The sequence below is a fragment of the Rhinoderma darwinii genome, chromosome 2, assembly GCF_050947455.1.
Source record: "Rhinoderma darwinii isolate aRhiDar2 chromosome 2, aRhiDar2.hap1, whole genome shotgun sequence".
NCBI lineage: Eukaryota > Metazoa > Chordata > Amphibia > Anura > Rhinodermatidae > Rhinoderma > Rhinoderma darwinii.
The window spans coordinates 461,168,146-461,183,889 of NC_134688.1; the positions used below are offsets into that span (position 1 = coordinate 461,168,146).

At 42.2% G+C, this 15,744-nt stretch overlaps 1 protein-coding gene across 1 annotated transcript; it reads left to right on the forward strand.

The window, feature by feature from the left end:
* The first annotated feature begins 7,009 nt into the window (after positions 1-7,009).
* LOC142741616 (uncharacterized) lies at positions 7,010-10,486 on the forward strand. Its single transcript, XM_075850980.1, has 7 exons — positions 7,010-7,180; positions 7,893-7,960; positions 8,230-8,372; positions 8,607-8,769; positions 9,347-9,402; positions 9,835-9,921; positions 10,140-10,486. The coding sequence occupies exons 1-7, from the start codon at positions 7,056-7,058 to the stop codon at positions 10,260-10,262; spliced, it is 765 nt and encodes a 254-aa protein (XP_075707095.1). The 5' UTR covers positions 7,010-7,055; the 3' UTR covers positions 10,263-10,486.
* Positions 10,487-15,744: the final 5,258 nt, after the last annotated feature.

Consider the following 15,744-nt stretch of genomic DNA (forward strand, 5'->3'; position numbering starts at 1 on the left):
GTGCCAAAACAGTGGAAACCCCCCAATAGTGACCCCATTTTGGAAACTAGACACCTTGAGGAATTCATTGTAGTTTTCATGGGGTGCATGCGGCTTTTTGATTAGTTTTTATTCTATTTTTAAGTGGCGTGGTGACTAAAAAACAGCAATTCTACTATTGTTTTTTTATTCTATTTTTTTTACAGCGTTCACCGTGCGCTATAAATGACATTCACTTTACTCTGCGGGGCGATACGATTATGGCGATACCAGATATTTATAGTTTTTTTATGTCTTATGGCGTTTGCACAATAAAATACTTTTTGTAAAAAATAATTTACTTTTTGTGTTACCTTATTCTAAGAGCCAGAACTTTTTTATTTTTCCATCAAGAAAGTCGTGCGAGGACTTGTTTTTTGCGTAACAAACTGCAGTTTCGATCAGCACCATTTTTCGGTACATGCATCTTTTTGATCTCTTTTTATTCCATATTTTGGGAGGTGAAGTGACCAAACAATTGTGATTCTGCTAAGGTTTATTATTATTTCCTTTTACGGCGTTCACCGTGCGGGATAAATAACTAAATAATTTTGTAGTTCAGGCCGTTACGGACGCGGCAAAACCAATTATGTATAGTTTATTTGTTTGTTTATATATTGTTATTAATAATAAAGGACTGATAAGGGAAAAGGGGGGATTTTTACTTTTTATTACTTTTAAAACTTTTATTTTCTTCATTTGACACCTTTTTTTTACTTTTTTTAACTTTATTACTTTGATCCACTAGGGGACTTGAGGGCAGGAGGCCCTGATCGCTATTCTAATACACTGTACTACATGCGTAGTGCAGTGTATTAGAGCTGTCAGCTACTCACTGACAGCAAGCATAGTGGGTCCTGACTTTGTTAGGTGTCCGGTTGTCATAGTCACCATCGCCGGCCGCTATCGTGTAACAGGCCGGCGATGGTAGCTTAACCCCTAAAAAGCTGCGATCGCTATTGAACGCGGCTTTTAAGGGGTTAATCAGCGGGGACACAGCGATCGGTCCCCACTATAGGAGATACAAGACAGAAGCTTTCACAGCTCCTGTATGTGTCGGGAAGACGGCCGAAATGACCGTTACTCCCGGGACGTACTATTCCGTCACTGAGCACGAACGGGGCGGTCAGCACGACGGAATAGTACATCGCTGAGCGTTAAGGGGTTAAGGTAGATAATAATACCACACAAAATAGTAACTAGTTAACCTTTCCAATATGTCTACTTCATGTTGGCATAATTTTTTGAAAGTCCTTTTAAGTTACAAGGCTTATAACAGCAAATTCTCCCATTTTCAAGAAGATTTCCCAAACCTATTTTTTTTAAAGATCAGTTCAGGTCTGTCGTGTCATTGAGGGGCCAATATATTAGAAACCCCCATAAATCACGCCATTTTAAAAACTGCTTTCCCAAACTATTTATTGCCATATTATGACGTTTTTAGAAATATCCCACAAGTGGCCCTAGGGTGCTACTGGACTCAAAGACAGCCCTCAGAAATGAAGGAACACCTAGTGGATTTTGGGCCTCCTTTTTATTAGAATATATTTTACGCACCATGTCAGGTTTGAAGAGGTCTTGTGGTGCCAAAACATAGGGATCACCCCCAAAAATACATGTTTTTGGAAACTAGACCCTAAAGAAATTCATCTAGGGGTAGAGTGAGCATTTTAACGTCACTGGTTTTTTTGCTAAATTAATTGGAATTTGGCTGGGAAAATAAAAATCTACATTATTTCTCATAAAATGTAGTTTTAGCTGAGATATTTTCCTTTTCATAAGGAATAAAGGAGAAAACGCAACCCAACATTTGTAAAGCAACTTCTCCCGAGTACGGTGATACCCATACGTGGTCATAAACTGCTGTTTGGATACACACAGGGCTCAGAAGGGAAGGACCGCCATTTGACTTTTGGAGCTCAAATTTTGCTGGAATGGTCTGACAGTGCCGTGTCGCATTTGCAAAGCCCCTTAGGGACCAAAACAGTGGAAACCCTCCAAAAGTGACCCAATCTAAGAAACTACTGTTCTGCTTTTTCCGGAAATAAATGTATCGGTGTACAGGCTCATAGACTTTTATTGAGTCCGTACTCCGATACATTCATTTCCGGAAAAAGGCGAGCAGACACAAAGCAAAGTAATGAGACGGAGTCCCAGACTCAGGCAGAGCCGCTTCTAGCGCTCTGCCTGAGACTCCTCCTCTTCTCCTGACATCACTATCCATTTAAGTACAGTGATGTCCAGGGCTTCCCCAGAGACGGAGTCCCAGACTCAGGCAGAGCTGCTTCTAGCGCTCTACCCGGGACTCCGGCTCTGGGTTTGACCCTGACATCACTGTCCATAGATGGATAGTGATGTCAGGAGAAGAGGAGGAGTCCCAGGCAGAGCGCTAGAGGCGGCTCTGCCTGAGTCTGGGACTCCATCTCTGGGGAAGCCCCGGACATCACTGTACTTAAATGGATAGTGATGTCAGGAGAAGAGGAGGACATCACTGTATGATCTCAGGGGCTTCCCCAGACAGTGATGTTAGGAGGAGAGAAGGACTCCCAGGCAGAGTGCTAGAAGCAACTCTGCTCTGGTACTCAGTCTGTGGCGAAGCCCCTGATATCACTGTCCATATATGAACAGTGATATCAGGAGCAGAGCAGGAGTCCCAGGCAGAGAGTTAGTAGTGCTCTGCCCAGGATTATGGCTCTGGGGTTGCCCCTGACAACACTGTCCATATATGGACAGTGACGTCAAAGGCCTTTCCTGAAGTGGAATCCCCAGCCAGAGCCTCGGCAATTCTCTGGCTAAGGATTTCACTCCTAGATGAAGCCCCAAATGCACTCCTTACAGGTGCTGTGTGGTACTACCATGGAGGAGGTCTGTGTGGCACTACCAGAGAGGGGGGGCTGTATGGCACTACCAGGGAGGGTGGCTGAGTGGCACTACCAGGGAGGGAGGCTGTGTGGCACTATGAGGAAGAGGGGCTGTGTGGCATTATATGAGAGGGGGGCTGTGTGGCACTACCAGTAAGAGGGGCTGTGTGGCATTATATGAGAGGGGGGCTGTGTGGCACTACCTTGGAGGAGGGTGTTGTGTGGCATTACTTGGGAGAAGGGGGTTGTGTGCCACTACCTGTGAGGGGGGCTGTGTGGCACTACCTGGGAGGGGGCAGTGTGGCACTATCTACAGAGGGCACTCTATTTATGGGGGTACAAACTGGGGGCCTAACTTCTATATGGGGGCATAAAAGGTGCCTAACGTCTATATGGGGGCACAAAGTGACTACATTCTCTGCCATTTTACTGCTGCCGTGAGTTCCCCGCAAAGGGGCCTACTAAGTCTGTGTCGCCCAAGGGCCCACATAAACCTGGAGCCGGCCCGATACATGATAGATAGATAGATAGATAGATAGATAGATAGATAGATAGATAGATAGATAGATAGATAGATAGATAGATAGATAGACAGACAGACAGACAGACAGACAGACAGACAGACAGACAGACAGACAGACAGACAGATAGATAGATGATAGATAGATAGATAGATAGATAGATAGATAGATAGATAGATAGATAGATAGATAGATAGATAGATAGATAGATAGATAGATAGATAGATAGATAGATAGATATGACAGTACATTATAGGTAGATAAAATAAAGATTAAAAGTAAATGCACTAAAATAAAATCATCCCCAGCAGTTAATTTGGAGAAAGGAATGATCCCCCTTATATTGCAGGATCCGTTCCCCTCTCCAAAGTAAATAATGCTGGGGCTCTTCTTCACAAGAATGACGCTGTACAGTGCCATGTTGTTACCGGTGGCGGCAAATACAACATCCTGATATTGGCCAGTGTCATTTTTGTGAAGCAGGGTCCCAGCGTCAGGTGCCAGAAGTGAAGACGCCCAAAGGAGAAGAGGCGCCCGACCAGAGGTGGTAATAAGAAGACCCGGGAGTGGTAAGTACATAGGGGTATGAATTCTTGGGGGGGGGGGATTGTTCCGGGGTGTAAATTAATTTAGGGGTTTGATCCGGGGTCTAAACAAAGAAGATTAGTTGGGAGTCTGAATGAATTTAAGGGTCTGGTTGGGGCCTGAATAAATTTAGGGGTCTAAAATAATAATGGAGTGTGGTATGAAATAATATTGGGGTCAGGTCAGGAGGCTGAAAATTGTAGGGGTCTGGTCAGGGGTCTAAATTAGTTCAGGGGTCTGAATTAATTTGAGGATCTTGCCTTTGGGCTGTATTAATTTTATCATCTAGTCTGGTGTCTACGCAGGTGATGTAAATGCAATGTATGAGGAGAAGGTGGACACTTCATCCAGGCATGGAGGATATAAGGGCCTGCAGGACACAGAATCAGCAGCCAGAACTGTATATTGGTGAGTGACTTTTTTTATGTTGCCCCCCCTGCACACCTACTATCTCCCCCTGACCTCCCACAGATCCTCTGCCACCTGCCTTCCCGCGCCCACCACAGAGCCCCTGTCAGTTGCGTCTCCCCCCGGCCCCAGTTCCGTCCCTGCCACTTTCTGCTATCTTAGCCCCCACAGACAGCTACCTGAACACAGTGACTCCTACAGATAAGCAGCAAGAAGAAGCAACATCCGAAGACGCCATCTTTACTAGATTGTGGATTTACAGTCACCATATATACAATAAGCAGAAAAGGAAATATATATTAGAATGGTGGAAGGAGTTGGGACTGTCTGGCTTCAGCATGCCTGGTAAACCCGGCATTGTGTGTGTGGTAGACTGCAAGGACCCATTACCAACCTTACCTGCCCAGGACCTTACACCATCACTTCATTTATAATAAAAACACCAACACCTTCTTTGTGGAAATGTGGAAGTGGCCACAGCTTTATTAATTCTATACAAATCGGCATGAAGACATCTTTTTCTCCTTCATCCTTTTCCTGAAATGCCGATGCTCCCTGTACTCCATCAGGAATGTAGGGTCCTAAATCCGCCTTCATAGCCGTAATTTACGCCAGCTGCGACATCTACAAAAGAAACCAGAAAAACGCCAGAACAAGAACATAACCTCAGAAACCTTAAAAACCGAAAACCACAACCACAAGGGGAGGGAGGGCGGGTGTTCCTCGCGCTGCAGCTTGAAGGTAAGAGGGCGTTCTGCCCCAAGACCCACACTTATATCACCTTTACCGCGCCCCTCTTACCCCTTATACACCAATCCTGGTCCTGGGCATTATTTGAATACGTTCACTCCTATATTTAACCCTCGCAGTCCCTGACACTTTCCCTCAGCGGTTCAGTGTCTACAAGGAGCACAGGAGTCATGTGAAGAGTTTTTGTCCAGGTTCGTGTGTACAAGAGGCTTTTCTGTGGGATGGCTGGAACGCTAATTTCCATTGATGATTTTTTTTCAACAAATCTTCCGCTCAGCTGTCTTCCCGCTAAACTGCAAAGTGCTGTCATCATGAATCGGCCAGGACTCCACATGATTCTGCCTCCCTGTGTCGTCCATCAAGAAGGAGATTATTATGTAGTTTGCAGAACTGCTCATAAAATTGGCCACCAGTAGTCATGGTCTGGAGGCAACTGGGCTTGAAAATTAATTAATGAAAAAAATAATTCAAATAAAAAAAACAGTAAAGAAAACCACACACAATAGAATTTTTTTTTTTACAATAAATGAACTTTATTAAACATAAGTCCCAAAATATAAAATAATATATACATATTTGATATTGTCACAACCATAACAACCTGCACACTACATTTATAGCATCATGTATGATGATCAGCGCATGCTGTAAAAAAGAAAATCTGCAGTGAAAGTGATTTTTTTTAAGTATTTTTACCAAAATTATAATTTATATAATTTAAACTAATATATATGTACCAAAAACTAATCCTACATAAATTACATCAAACAAAAAATGAAAATGTTCTGACAGCCGGGAAGCAAAGAGGTAAAATAAAAATAAAAACTCTGGTCCTTAAGGGGTTAAAAGGAAGTGTGCTTTGTTGTATATATTGAAATTTGTTATTTTAAATTCCGCACTGAAATCAGCAACACAAATCCAAATCCGTAGTAAAAAAAGGCACAAAATATGCAAAGGTCATTGCACAGTTAAACATGCTGAAAGATATTTATGTTTTCACCGCAATTACACGGTCATTCCGCAGCAAAATCTGCATTTTTTTAGGGTCCAATCTACTTTGCTGATACCGTTTGCTTTTCAGTCTGTACATATGCGGCTCAAATCTGCATGTAATACGCTCCGTGTACAGGCTCCATAAATGCGGATTTTGTGGCATATTACACTATATTACTCATGCCGGTCTTGGCATTCTAGGAGATTTCCCGGATAGATGGTCGCCTATTTGGGCACAATCTATTAAAAAGTTTTGCCATCCCTGTGCGGGCGAATATTAAACTTGAGTTTTTCCGTGTTTATGCCAATAATGAAAAAACAGCAGAAAATCTGTGATAGAAAACTGTGATGAATCCCAGCATGCCTCCGACCCACACTGCTCTGCCGGATCTACATAGATTATTAAAAAATGATTAAAAACACCACCAAAACGCCACCACAAAGTGCATTGTTCTATAGAGTTATCCCCCTCCTGAGTAATAGTAAGTGGTAAAATGAATACATTATATTATATTATAACGCCTATGATGTGGCCATGAAGCAACGCTGCATCTGTATCTGTAATCTACAGCGGCTTCTGGATTAGGAAAATGGGGAAAACACGGTTGGCCGTAATACATTAATAACAATTTATATGATATTTATAATTGACTTCTACAAGATAACTTTATTTCTGATCTAACAGTTTTTCCAACTCTGGTCAACGTCAAGACTCCATTGTGACATCATCAGCTAGGTTGTGTCATTGTGACATCATCAGCTGGGTTGTGACATCATCAGCTGGGTACCTATCAAAGGACAGGTAAAAGGAAATCTGATCACTTTCTCTGATTTCGGATAGAAGGAGGAGAAGGCTACTGCGTTTGTAAGCGACATATATTTATATACTACTTTTCTGAACAACATATATATCACCAATATGTTGAGCCCAGGCTTGGCTGTTCTGCCATGTCTCTGGGCAGCGTGGACCTTCATCGGTATTATTACCACTTACACCATGACTATGGCTGAAGGTCATTATGAGACACCATTGATGAGCATCAGGTAAGAGACTCTTTATAGACAATGTAGAGACACTTAATAAAGACGGAATGTTAATAGTAACAAGAATTCTGGGTCATGAGGTTCTAGATTAGAAAAACTTTATTTTAGACCCTTTTGTATATAACTCCAGGGAATTCATGGGAATGGGTTTATTGTAAGGAACTCCGAAGAAAAAAAAATTAACATACTGTATTTCATATAAAAGGGATATCCCCATCATATTAGGTTATAGTATATGACTAGGATATGCCATCACATTCTGATTGGTGGGGGTCTGACTGGGCAGTTGGTTGGCAGCCAGATCAGAGAGAAGCTGTGCCATATGGGAGGTAAAGTGAGACCCCGGCTACATAACCACTGCTGCCGTCCAGTACCAGCTTCTCCATGACTTGAGTCGTCACTTTTTATGATTTGACAGCACTGACTGGGATATCGGCCTGGGGACAGTGATGTAGAAAGTGATTCCAGCTCATAAAGGGTCAATTCTGATAATAACCTGATATTAGGGAATCATGATGGAATAACCAGAGCTTCACTATAATGTATCCAGCACTTATTCCAGCAGTGGCCAAATTAAGATTCATTTCTTGGTCACTTAGTAACATGGAGGAATTGCTAGAACTCCGGCAGTGAAGTCATTTGTGTTACTGAGAGCTCTAGTCACCTGCACGGAGCTCTACTAATGTTACATATGGATTTTATCTCTTCTCAGCGACACTGGGGCGAAGATCCCAGAGTCCATAGTGCTGATGATAGTGACCACCCTCTCTAACCTACTAAGTAAGTGCCTTATATTTATATCTGGGATAGAGCTCAATATAAGACCTATATCCGTCTCTGGGAAAGATGAGTAACAACCAACATGGCCGCTATGACAGCTCCAACAGAGGTTGTTACTCAACTTTCCCAGACTCCTGAATGGCGAATCTGGCTATTTATTGGGTGATACGACCCGTGAACATGTTATTATATTCACATTTATATAACATATCATTATTGTGTGTCGTACATGTTACATCTATGGGCTGATGTCTTGTTCTGTATTTAAGAAGTCGCCATCATGTACGTAATGTACAGACTCATAGAGATCAGAGCGGCTGAGAGACAAATCTGTGGTGCCATCTTCCGGAAACTGCTGCTGGCGCTCGGATGGACGGCCTGTGTGGGGAACTTGATAGCCATATATTTACAGGTTGGTGTATATAGTGTTAACCGGGACCCTACACTGTGGAGTAAGGGCCCTTCAGGGTGCCGGACCCTCAGCTGCTCATCTATGACCCCTGACCAAGGAGCACTGCAGGGACTGTGTATAACCTGACAATGGAAGGTGTCCAGGATAATCTAATAATATGGGGGACATGTGCGCTGTATGATGACATGTAATCCATGATGGGACGTGTAATATATTCTGTGTGTTTCCTTCTAGGAATCCTGTGTGAGAAATTATATTGGCTTTGCAGCAATGTTATGTACCGGACTCTACAGTATCTGCCTGGCAGGACCTCTGTACACGGCATCCAGGAACGTCCGCTGTGTACGCTGTACGAAAGCTGCCCTGTCCGTACTGATGTTTCTGGCCTTCCTGAGCAGTATCCTTTCCAAGTCACCACGTTATCATTTATAGCGAGAAGCATCTTTATTGTAATGATAGATCTCCTTATTCCTGTGCCCCGTCATCATCACTACAGATAACACCAATGTGGGTGATGAGTAGAGATGACGTCACCAGCGCTGCCAACCCTGGACTTCTCCTGGGGACATGACCACCAGCACCCACAGCTGAAGCAAATAAAGGGACATATTGAATATTCTTTTTCTGGGCACATTACAAGTGGGCATTGGGGAAGTTCTGTCTCCATAAAGTGACCCATAATATTAACCCCTACCTCTCCTGCTAACTTCTAATGGAGCCGCCATTATGTGGAAGAAATAGTTATTATATTTCAGCTTATGCATCACAGAAGGGACTATAAACAGCACTGATGTATAATGAGGGGCTTTGTGGCTCATGCCTCAGTGGCTGTTTAGTGGCAGGACCCCTCCTCTATGTCATTACATCATCGTCTGCCGCGCTCCTTACAGCTTAGATTATCCACTTACATGTGACACATATAAAGTCCATCTTACAGGTGTGCGGTTATTTTCCTATATACATCCTCCTTGCAGAGTTGGCATGTAAAATGGCTATGTATGCCCTCTGTACCAGCGATCACTGTATACAGGTATGTGTGTTTTACCATTCAGGATCAAGTTCTTCATAGTTCTAAACAGCCATTTCTTATATATATCTTATTCTGGGAAAGCCGGGTGTCAACAATACGACTGCCATGAAAACGCCCTTAACAGGGGGTGACGCCAGTTTTCTTGAAGTTTTGGGTGATCTGCTGAGTTCTGCAGTAATATGGAAGCGGAGGACGTATCACTGCTATTCATGAGGATGTAGAACCTGGATGACAACTATTAGCGCTGTGATGGCGGACATATAGGTTGTTACTCTGCTTTTCCAGACACAGATACAACTAAGAAGCGGCTGTATAGAATATAATATATACAATCCCGGGGACCCCGGTCCCAGTAATAATTTATCACTATGTGGAAGGGTAAGAAGAACAGAAAAGACAATGTCAAATGTATTTTCTTTCCCTTTTTTTCAGTCTGCAAAAACGTCCCTAACAATCCTGGAATGGCTGGTGTTATTCAGCTCCTGTATAAGTCAAATCCTGCTGTATCGGGATTTCCAGGTCAGTATATGAGATCAGATCTATTCTACATATTCACACTGCTCCCTCCTTATTTCTTACACATTTGGCGGAGGAGGGGACTGTGGCGCTCTCAGCTGTCGGACCCTCTCTCTTCTGTTTTCCGCTCAGTCCTCCCCTCTCCAGAGACTGTTATATGTCGTGGAATCTCAGGGAATAGGAATGGATATAACGTGTCCTGTTCTTCTTTCTCTTCTCAGGTTCTAACAATAAAATTCAGGAAGAGCCTAAAGGAGGACTGGATAATCCTGAGGGACGACCTGGAGGAAACATCACCCAGCAAGGAAGAAAAGGAGCCAGACCCTGAGAAAATGGGGCCCTAGGCTGTATTACAGTGTTAGGACCCTTCGTCTGAACTCCAGCGCAGCTTTACAGAGACGTAACCTGAGGCTCCTGGACCCCAATGTAAAACCAGTAACATGGCCCCAAACTATCATGTGACATTTATAGCACTGGTCTCCTCATATGGGGCAGAGAACATTTGGGCCCCTCAAGCTCCAGGGCCCTGGTGCGACCACAACCTCTGCATCCATTATAGTTACGCTGCTGAAGATGTATTATATTTGTATATATTATTTTATACATAATACGTTATTTTCATAAAAAATTTATATATAAAGATTTACTTTTTTACTTCTTGTTTTCTCCTTTCTACCAAACAATATATTCTGCTGCGCTGCACTTAGAAAGACGACCATGTAATGTAAGAATACCGCCCGACAGTCCCGTATTATTGGTATGTTTTGTGGGCATTCCTGGGTGGATCGGAGGCACGGCCTAAATGTTCCCTAAATGGAGATTAAAATGTTGGGAGGTATAGCGGAGTAAAGTGGGATGACAAGGGGTGGAGTAGGGATATGGGTATTGAGATTTGACTACTTAAAAAGGGTTTAAAAAAAATGAGGGGAAAGAAAGGGTTAAAGGGGTTGTCTCATGGAGATAACCCCTTTTTATATGTGTTATTAGGGCATATGGACGTCATAGAGGCGGGTGACCCCTCTCAGCACCCACCTCTAAGCCAGGCCAGAGAGCCGCTAACACACAGCAACTCTCGCTCTGGCAGACTGGAGACATCCATGTATTACATTCACAGCTATTCATCTGAATGGCGGCCACGTAATTCTCTGTTTGGCGTGCCGGGCATGTCGGGTGCCAGACCCTGATCGCCATGGCGTCTCCCACACCATTACTTCTTTATTAGGAAAACAGGAAGATTGTAGAGATGACGTCATTTATATCCTTAGTGTTGTCAGGTTTACAGCTGAATATATTGTAATTGTGATGCTGCTGACACAGCGTTCTACCCAATCTCTCCATTTTCATTTAAATCTTTTGCACTCCAAAACGTCCAATCAGGGCTGGCGGTAGCACCCGGTAATTTGGCAGGAGGGAGGACCCGCTGCTTTCTGGTCTGTGTTTATCTTCTAAGTAATTTCACTTACACAGGACATTGCTTTATTCTTACGCAGGGGTGTAGCTAAGGGGAGGGCTACCAGGGCATGTTCTTCCCGAGTGCTGGGTGCCAGGAGGTGCAAACAAGTCACTTTGCCTTGGTCAGGATATTTAGATTTAGAAGGGTGGGGGCAGCAAACTAAACCATTGCCCCGGGTGAAGGAAAGTCTAGCTATGTATCTGTCTTACGTCTCACACGGGATATTGGGATCGGGTCCTCCCGGCTCTGTGGTGGTGCTCAGGGGTTTCCTCTCTATATGTATTTATTTTTCAGACTCTCTTTGTACCTCGTCTCTGCTGGGATTACACTCAGGACCTTGCGCATGGGAAGCAGAAACACTAGTACTGATCACAAGCTGCACCAATACAAATGAGGGGATTTTTCATGCCCGAATCCTTATTCAGACGAACGCGGGGAAACTCGGTCTTGAGTCTATGGAGGGATCCGTGAAAATGGAACAAAATAGGACATGTTCTGTTTTTTAACAGACCCTTCACACGGTCCGTTGAAACAACGGCCGTGTGACCGACCCCATTGAAATACACGCGACCGTGTGACGGCCGTTGTTTTAACGGCCGTCACAGACGTTCATAAGACCCAACAGTATAAGAATTCATAGATATAACGTAATGGCATATAGAGATATACAGTATATACATATATATATATATATACAGAGAAAGAGAGAGAGAGAGAGATAGCAGGACATTACAGCTAAAAAAAATCTAAAGTAAAGGTTTCCTAGTGGCACTAAAACATTTTTACAATTATTAAGTTCATGTTTCAAAAAATAATGCCACCAAAAAATGACAATATTTTTGAATACATTTTATTGAAAAAACATCACAAAACAGTAAATAACAGCCGTATTTCTTTTCCTATACAACACAGATCGAAAAATGAAATAAAAGAATATAATGGAGAATAGTTTTTTTCCTGCATTTCTCCCATAGTATGAGCTAATATAAATGAAACACTAATTTATATGTATTGCAAAATCTCAATTAAAAAATCTACCAGTCATCTCGCAAAAAAATACAAATAAAGATACAGAAGTAGCAATCCTTATCTTGTCTCTGATAACTTGCTACTGTGTGATAACTTATTACTTAAAAGCACATGTTGCGAATTTTGCTTTGGAAAATACGCAGCAAAACTGCAGGAAACCGCAAGAAATTTGCAGGAAAAAAACGTGCATTTTTTTATGCGTTTTTCGGTGCGGTTTTTACGTTTTGTGAAAATCGCAGCGTTTTTATGCTGCGGGTTTTGCTGCGTATTTCTGTAGAACTACAGGGATAGAATTCGCAAGCGGAATCGCAAGTTAAATTGACGTGCTGAGGTCCCGAAAATTACCGCTGCGTGGACATGAGATTACATAGAATCTCATTGATTATGCTGGTACTGTATTATGCTGCGGTTTTGCTGCACGTAATACACATCGTGTGCATTTACTCTAAAGGCTCTTTACACCTAAAAAAAAAAAAAAAAACTGAATCCTGCTCCCGTCAGGTCAACGGGACTAACGGGTTCAGTGACAGCGGGTCCTGACACGCAGGATTCACCTGTCATTGATCACATCTAAGTTATGAACTTAGATATGATCGATAACAGCTTGATGCTGCTTGTCAGCACGCGCTGTCACTGAACCCGTCAGTCCCGCTGACCTAACAGATTCAGGTGTCAGCGCAAGATACAGCTGCTCTGTATACAGGATAAAACCAGAATACAAGTTGTGAGCATTATATATGTGTACAATTGTGTCACGCACACTTAATGCCAGAAAAAAGGTTGGAGCAGGCTAAGTTAAGAGTTTGTACCAAAATCTCTTAATTCCACAAATTCAGTCCAGTGATCCAGGTGATATCCTCCTCTAAGGCCACGTTCACACGTGGCGGAGTTTTTCCGCTGCAAATGTTGGTGCAGATTCGGGGCAATTACGCAACGAATGTGCAGCAACATTTGCATATTTGACAGGTAATTCAGACGTTGCAGATATCTCAGCGGACTTACCACAGATTTCAGTTTTTGCATTGCAAAGGCTGAAATACGCAGTGAAATTCTGCTTTTTCTCCGCAACAGTCAGTGCATGCTGCGGAGGGAAAATTCCGCACCGCAGCCTATGGTCCGCACAGTTATTTTCCACAACGTCTGAACGAACTTGCCTAAAAATGTATAGAAACAAATGTAAAAAACGGCTGCTGCAGAATTCCACTGTGGACTGTCCGCAGCGGAATTCAACAGCAATTCCGTCACATCTGAACATGGCCTAAAACACCTTGAGCAAAGGTAACAGCACAATAAAACTGTTGCAGCAGATGTCCATGCTGGCTGGGCTCAGTAGTACTACGACCGTCCTGGGCTCTTTTTGATGTTAATATGAGCCAACTACGAGAAAGGTGACACATAGGGTAGTACTGCCAGTAAATTGTGATAAAAAAAAACAAGTTTATTGCTACGAACAAATAGAACTTTTTAAAACACCATATAAAATCAAGGCACGCCAAGTTAGCCCAACACAGGGTTTCGTCGTATCTTCTCGTAATAAGTCAAGTTAACCCCTTCCCGTCTCAGCCACTTTTGGAGCAAATGACCTGTGTCACTTTATCTGGTAATAACTTTGGAATACTTTCCCCAATCCTAGCGATTCTGAGATTGTTTTCTCGTGACACATTGGACTTTATGTTAGTTGTAAAATTTGGTTGATACATTCATTATTTAATTGTAAACACCAAAATTTCGCAAAAAATTGCAAGAATTAGCATTTTTATAAATTTTAATGTATCTACTTGTACAGGCAGTTATACCACACAAAATAGTTACTAATTAATATTTCCCATATGTCTACTTTAGATTGACATCGTTATTTGAACACACTTTTAGTTTTCTAGGACGTTACAAGGCTTAGAACTTTGGCAGAAATTTCTCACATTTTTAAGAAAATTTCAAAAGGCTATTTTTACAGGGGCCAGTTCAGTTCTGAAGTGGCTTTGAGGGGCCCATATAAACCCCCATAAATCACCCCATTTTAAAAATTGCAACCCTCAACGTATTCAAAACAGCATTTATAAAGTTTCTTAAACCTTTAGGCGTTTCACAAGAGTTAAAGAAAAGTAGAGGTGAAATTTATAAATTTCATCTTTTTTGTAGAAATTCATTTTTAATCCATTTTTTTTTTTCTATAACACAGAAGGTTTTACCAGAGAAACACAACTCAATATTTATTGCCCAGATTCTGCCTTTTTCTAGTGTGATAATGGACTGAAACACCGGCATTAGAAGCAAAGGTGCACCTAGTGGATTTTGGGGCCTTCTTTTTATTAGATTATATTTTAGGCACCATGTCAGGTTAGAAGAGGTCTTGTGGTACTAAAACAAAGAGAACAGCCCCATTTTGGAAACGACACACCTCAAAAGATTCATCTAGGTGTAGTGAGCATTTTGACCCCAGGTGTTTCATAGATTGTATTAGAATTGGGCCATGAAAATGAAAAATTTAATTTTTTTCAAATAAAACACAGTTTTTTAATTTCCACAAGGACTGAGGGAGAAAAAGTACCCCAACATTTGTAAAGCAATTTCTCCTGAGTACAACAATACCCCATATGTGGTCATGAATGGCTGTGTCAACACACGGCAGACCTCAGAAGGGAATGAACGACCTTCGGCTTTTGGAGATCAAATTTAGCAGGAATGGTTTGCGGAAGCCATGTCGCATTTGCAAAGCCCCTGAGGGGACAAAACAGTGCAAACCCCCCACAAGCGACACACCAAATTTCAAACTACATCCCTTTGAAGTAGGCCTTGAAAATTCAAATCTAAATTTTTTTCAATACAATGTAGGTTTAGCTAATTATTTTTCACTTCCACAAGAACTAAAAGAGAAAAAGCACCACAACATTTATAGAGCAGTTTCTCCCGAGTACAACAATACCCCATATGTGGTCATAAACTGCTGTTTCATTATTTGGAAGGGCTCAGAACATAAAGAGCACCAAGGAAAATTTGAGGCCTACTATGGTGGTATTTACTGCACTGTGTCATGAAAACAGAGACTTTGGGGTGTCAAAATATTAGAAACCTCAGAAAAGTGACCCCATTTTGGAAACTAAACACCTAAAAGAATTAATCTAGAGGTATAGCAAAAAAATATATATATATTTGTGAATTGACACTCCTCTAGGTATTCATCTAGGGGTATAGTAAGTACTTTTAATTTGTGCAGTGACTGAGGACTACCTGAAAAACCCCAATGGAGGGAGAGGGAATGGCAGGTCCCACTACCAACCTACCCATCATTCCATAAAATCCAGCCCAAAAAGTAAATCAAAGGTCTCAGCAAAAAATATTTGCTA

Bases quoted from the DNA above. Each gene is read 5' to 3' on its own strand.
- LOC142741616 (XM_075850980.1), top strand. From the start codon at position 7,056: ATGTTGAGCCCAGGCTTGGCTGTTCTGCCATGTCTCTGGGCAGCGTGG. The intron at 7,181-7,892 runs GTAAGAGACTCT...ATCTCTTCTCAG, and splicing joins ACACCATTGATGAGCATCAG to CGACACTGGGGCGAAGATCC. The intron at 8,770-9,346 runs GTATCCTTTCCA...TCCTCCTTGCAG, and splicing joins GTTTCTGGCCTTCCTGAGCA to AGTTGGCATGTAAAATGGCT.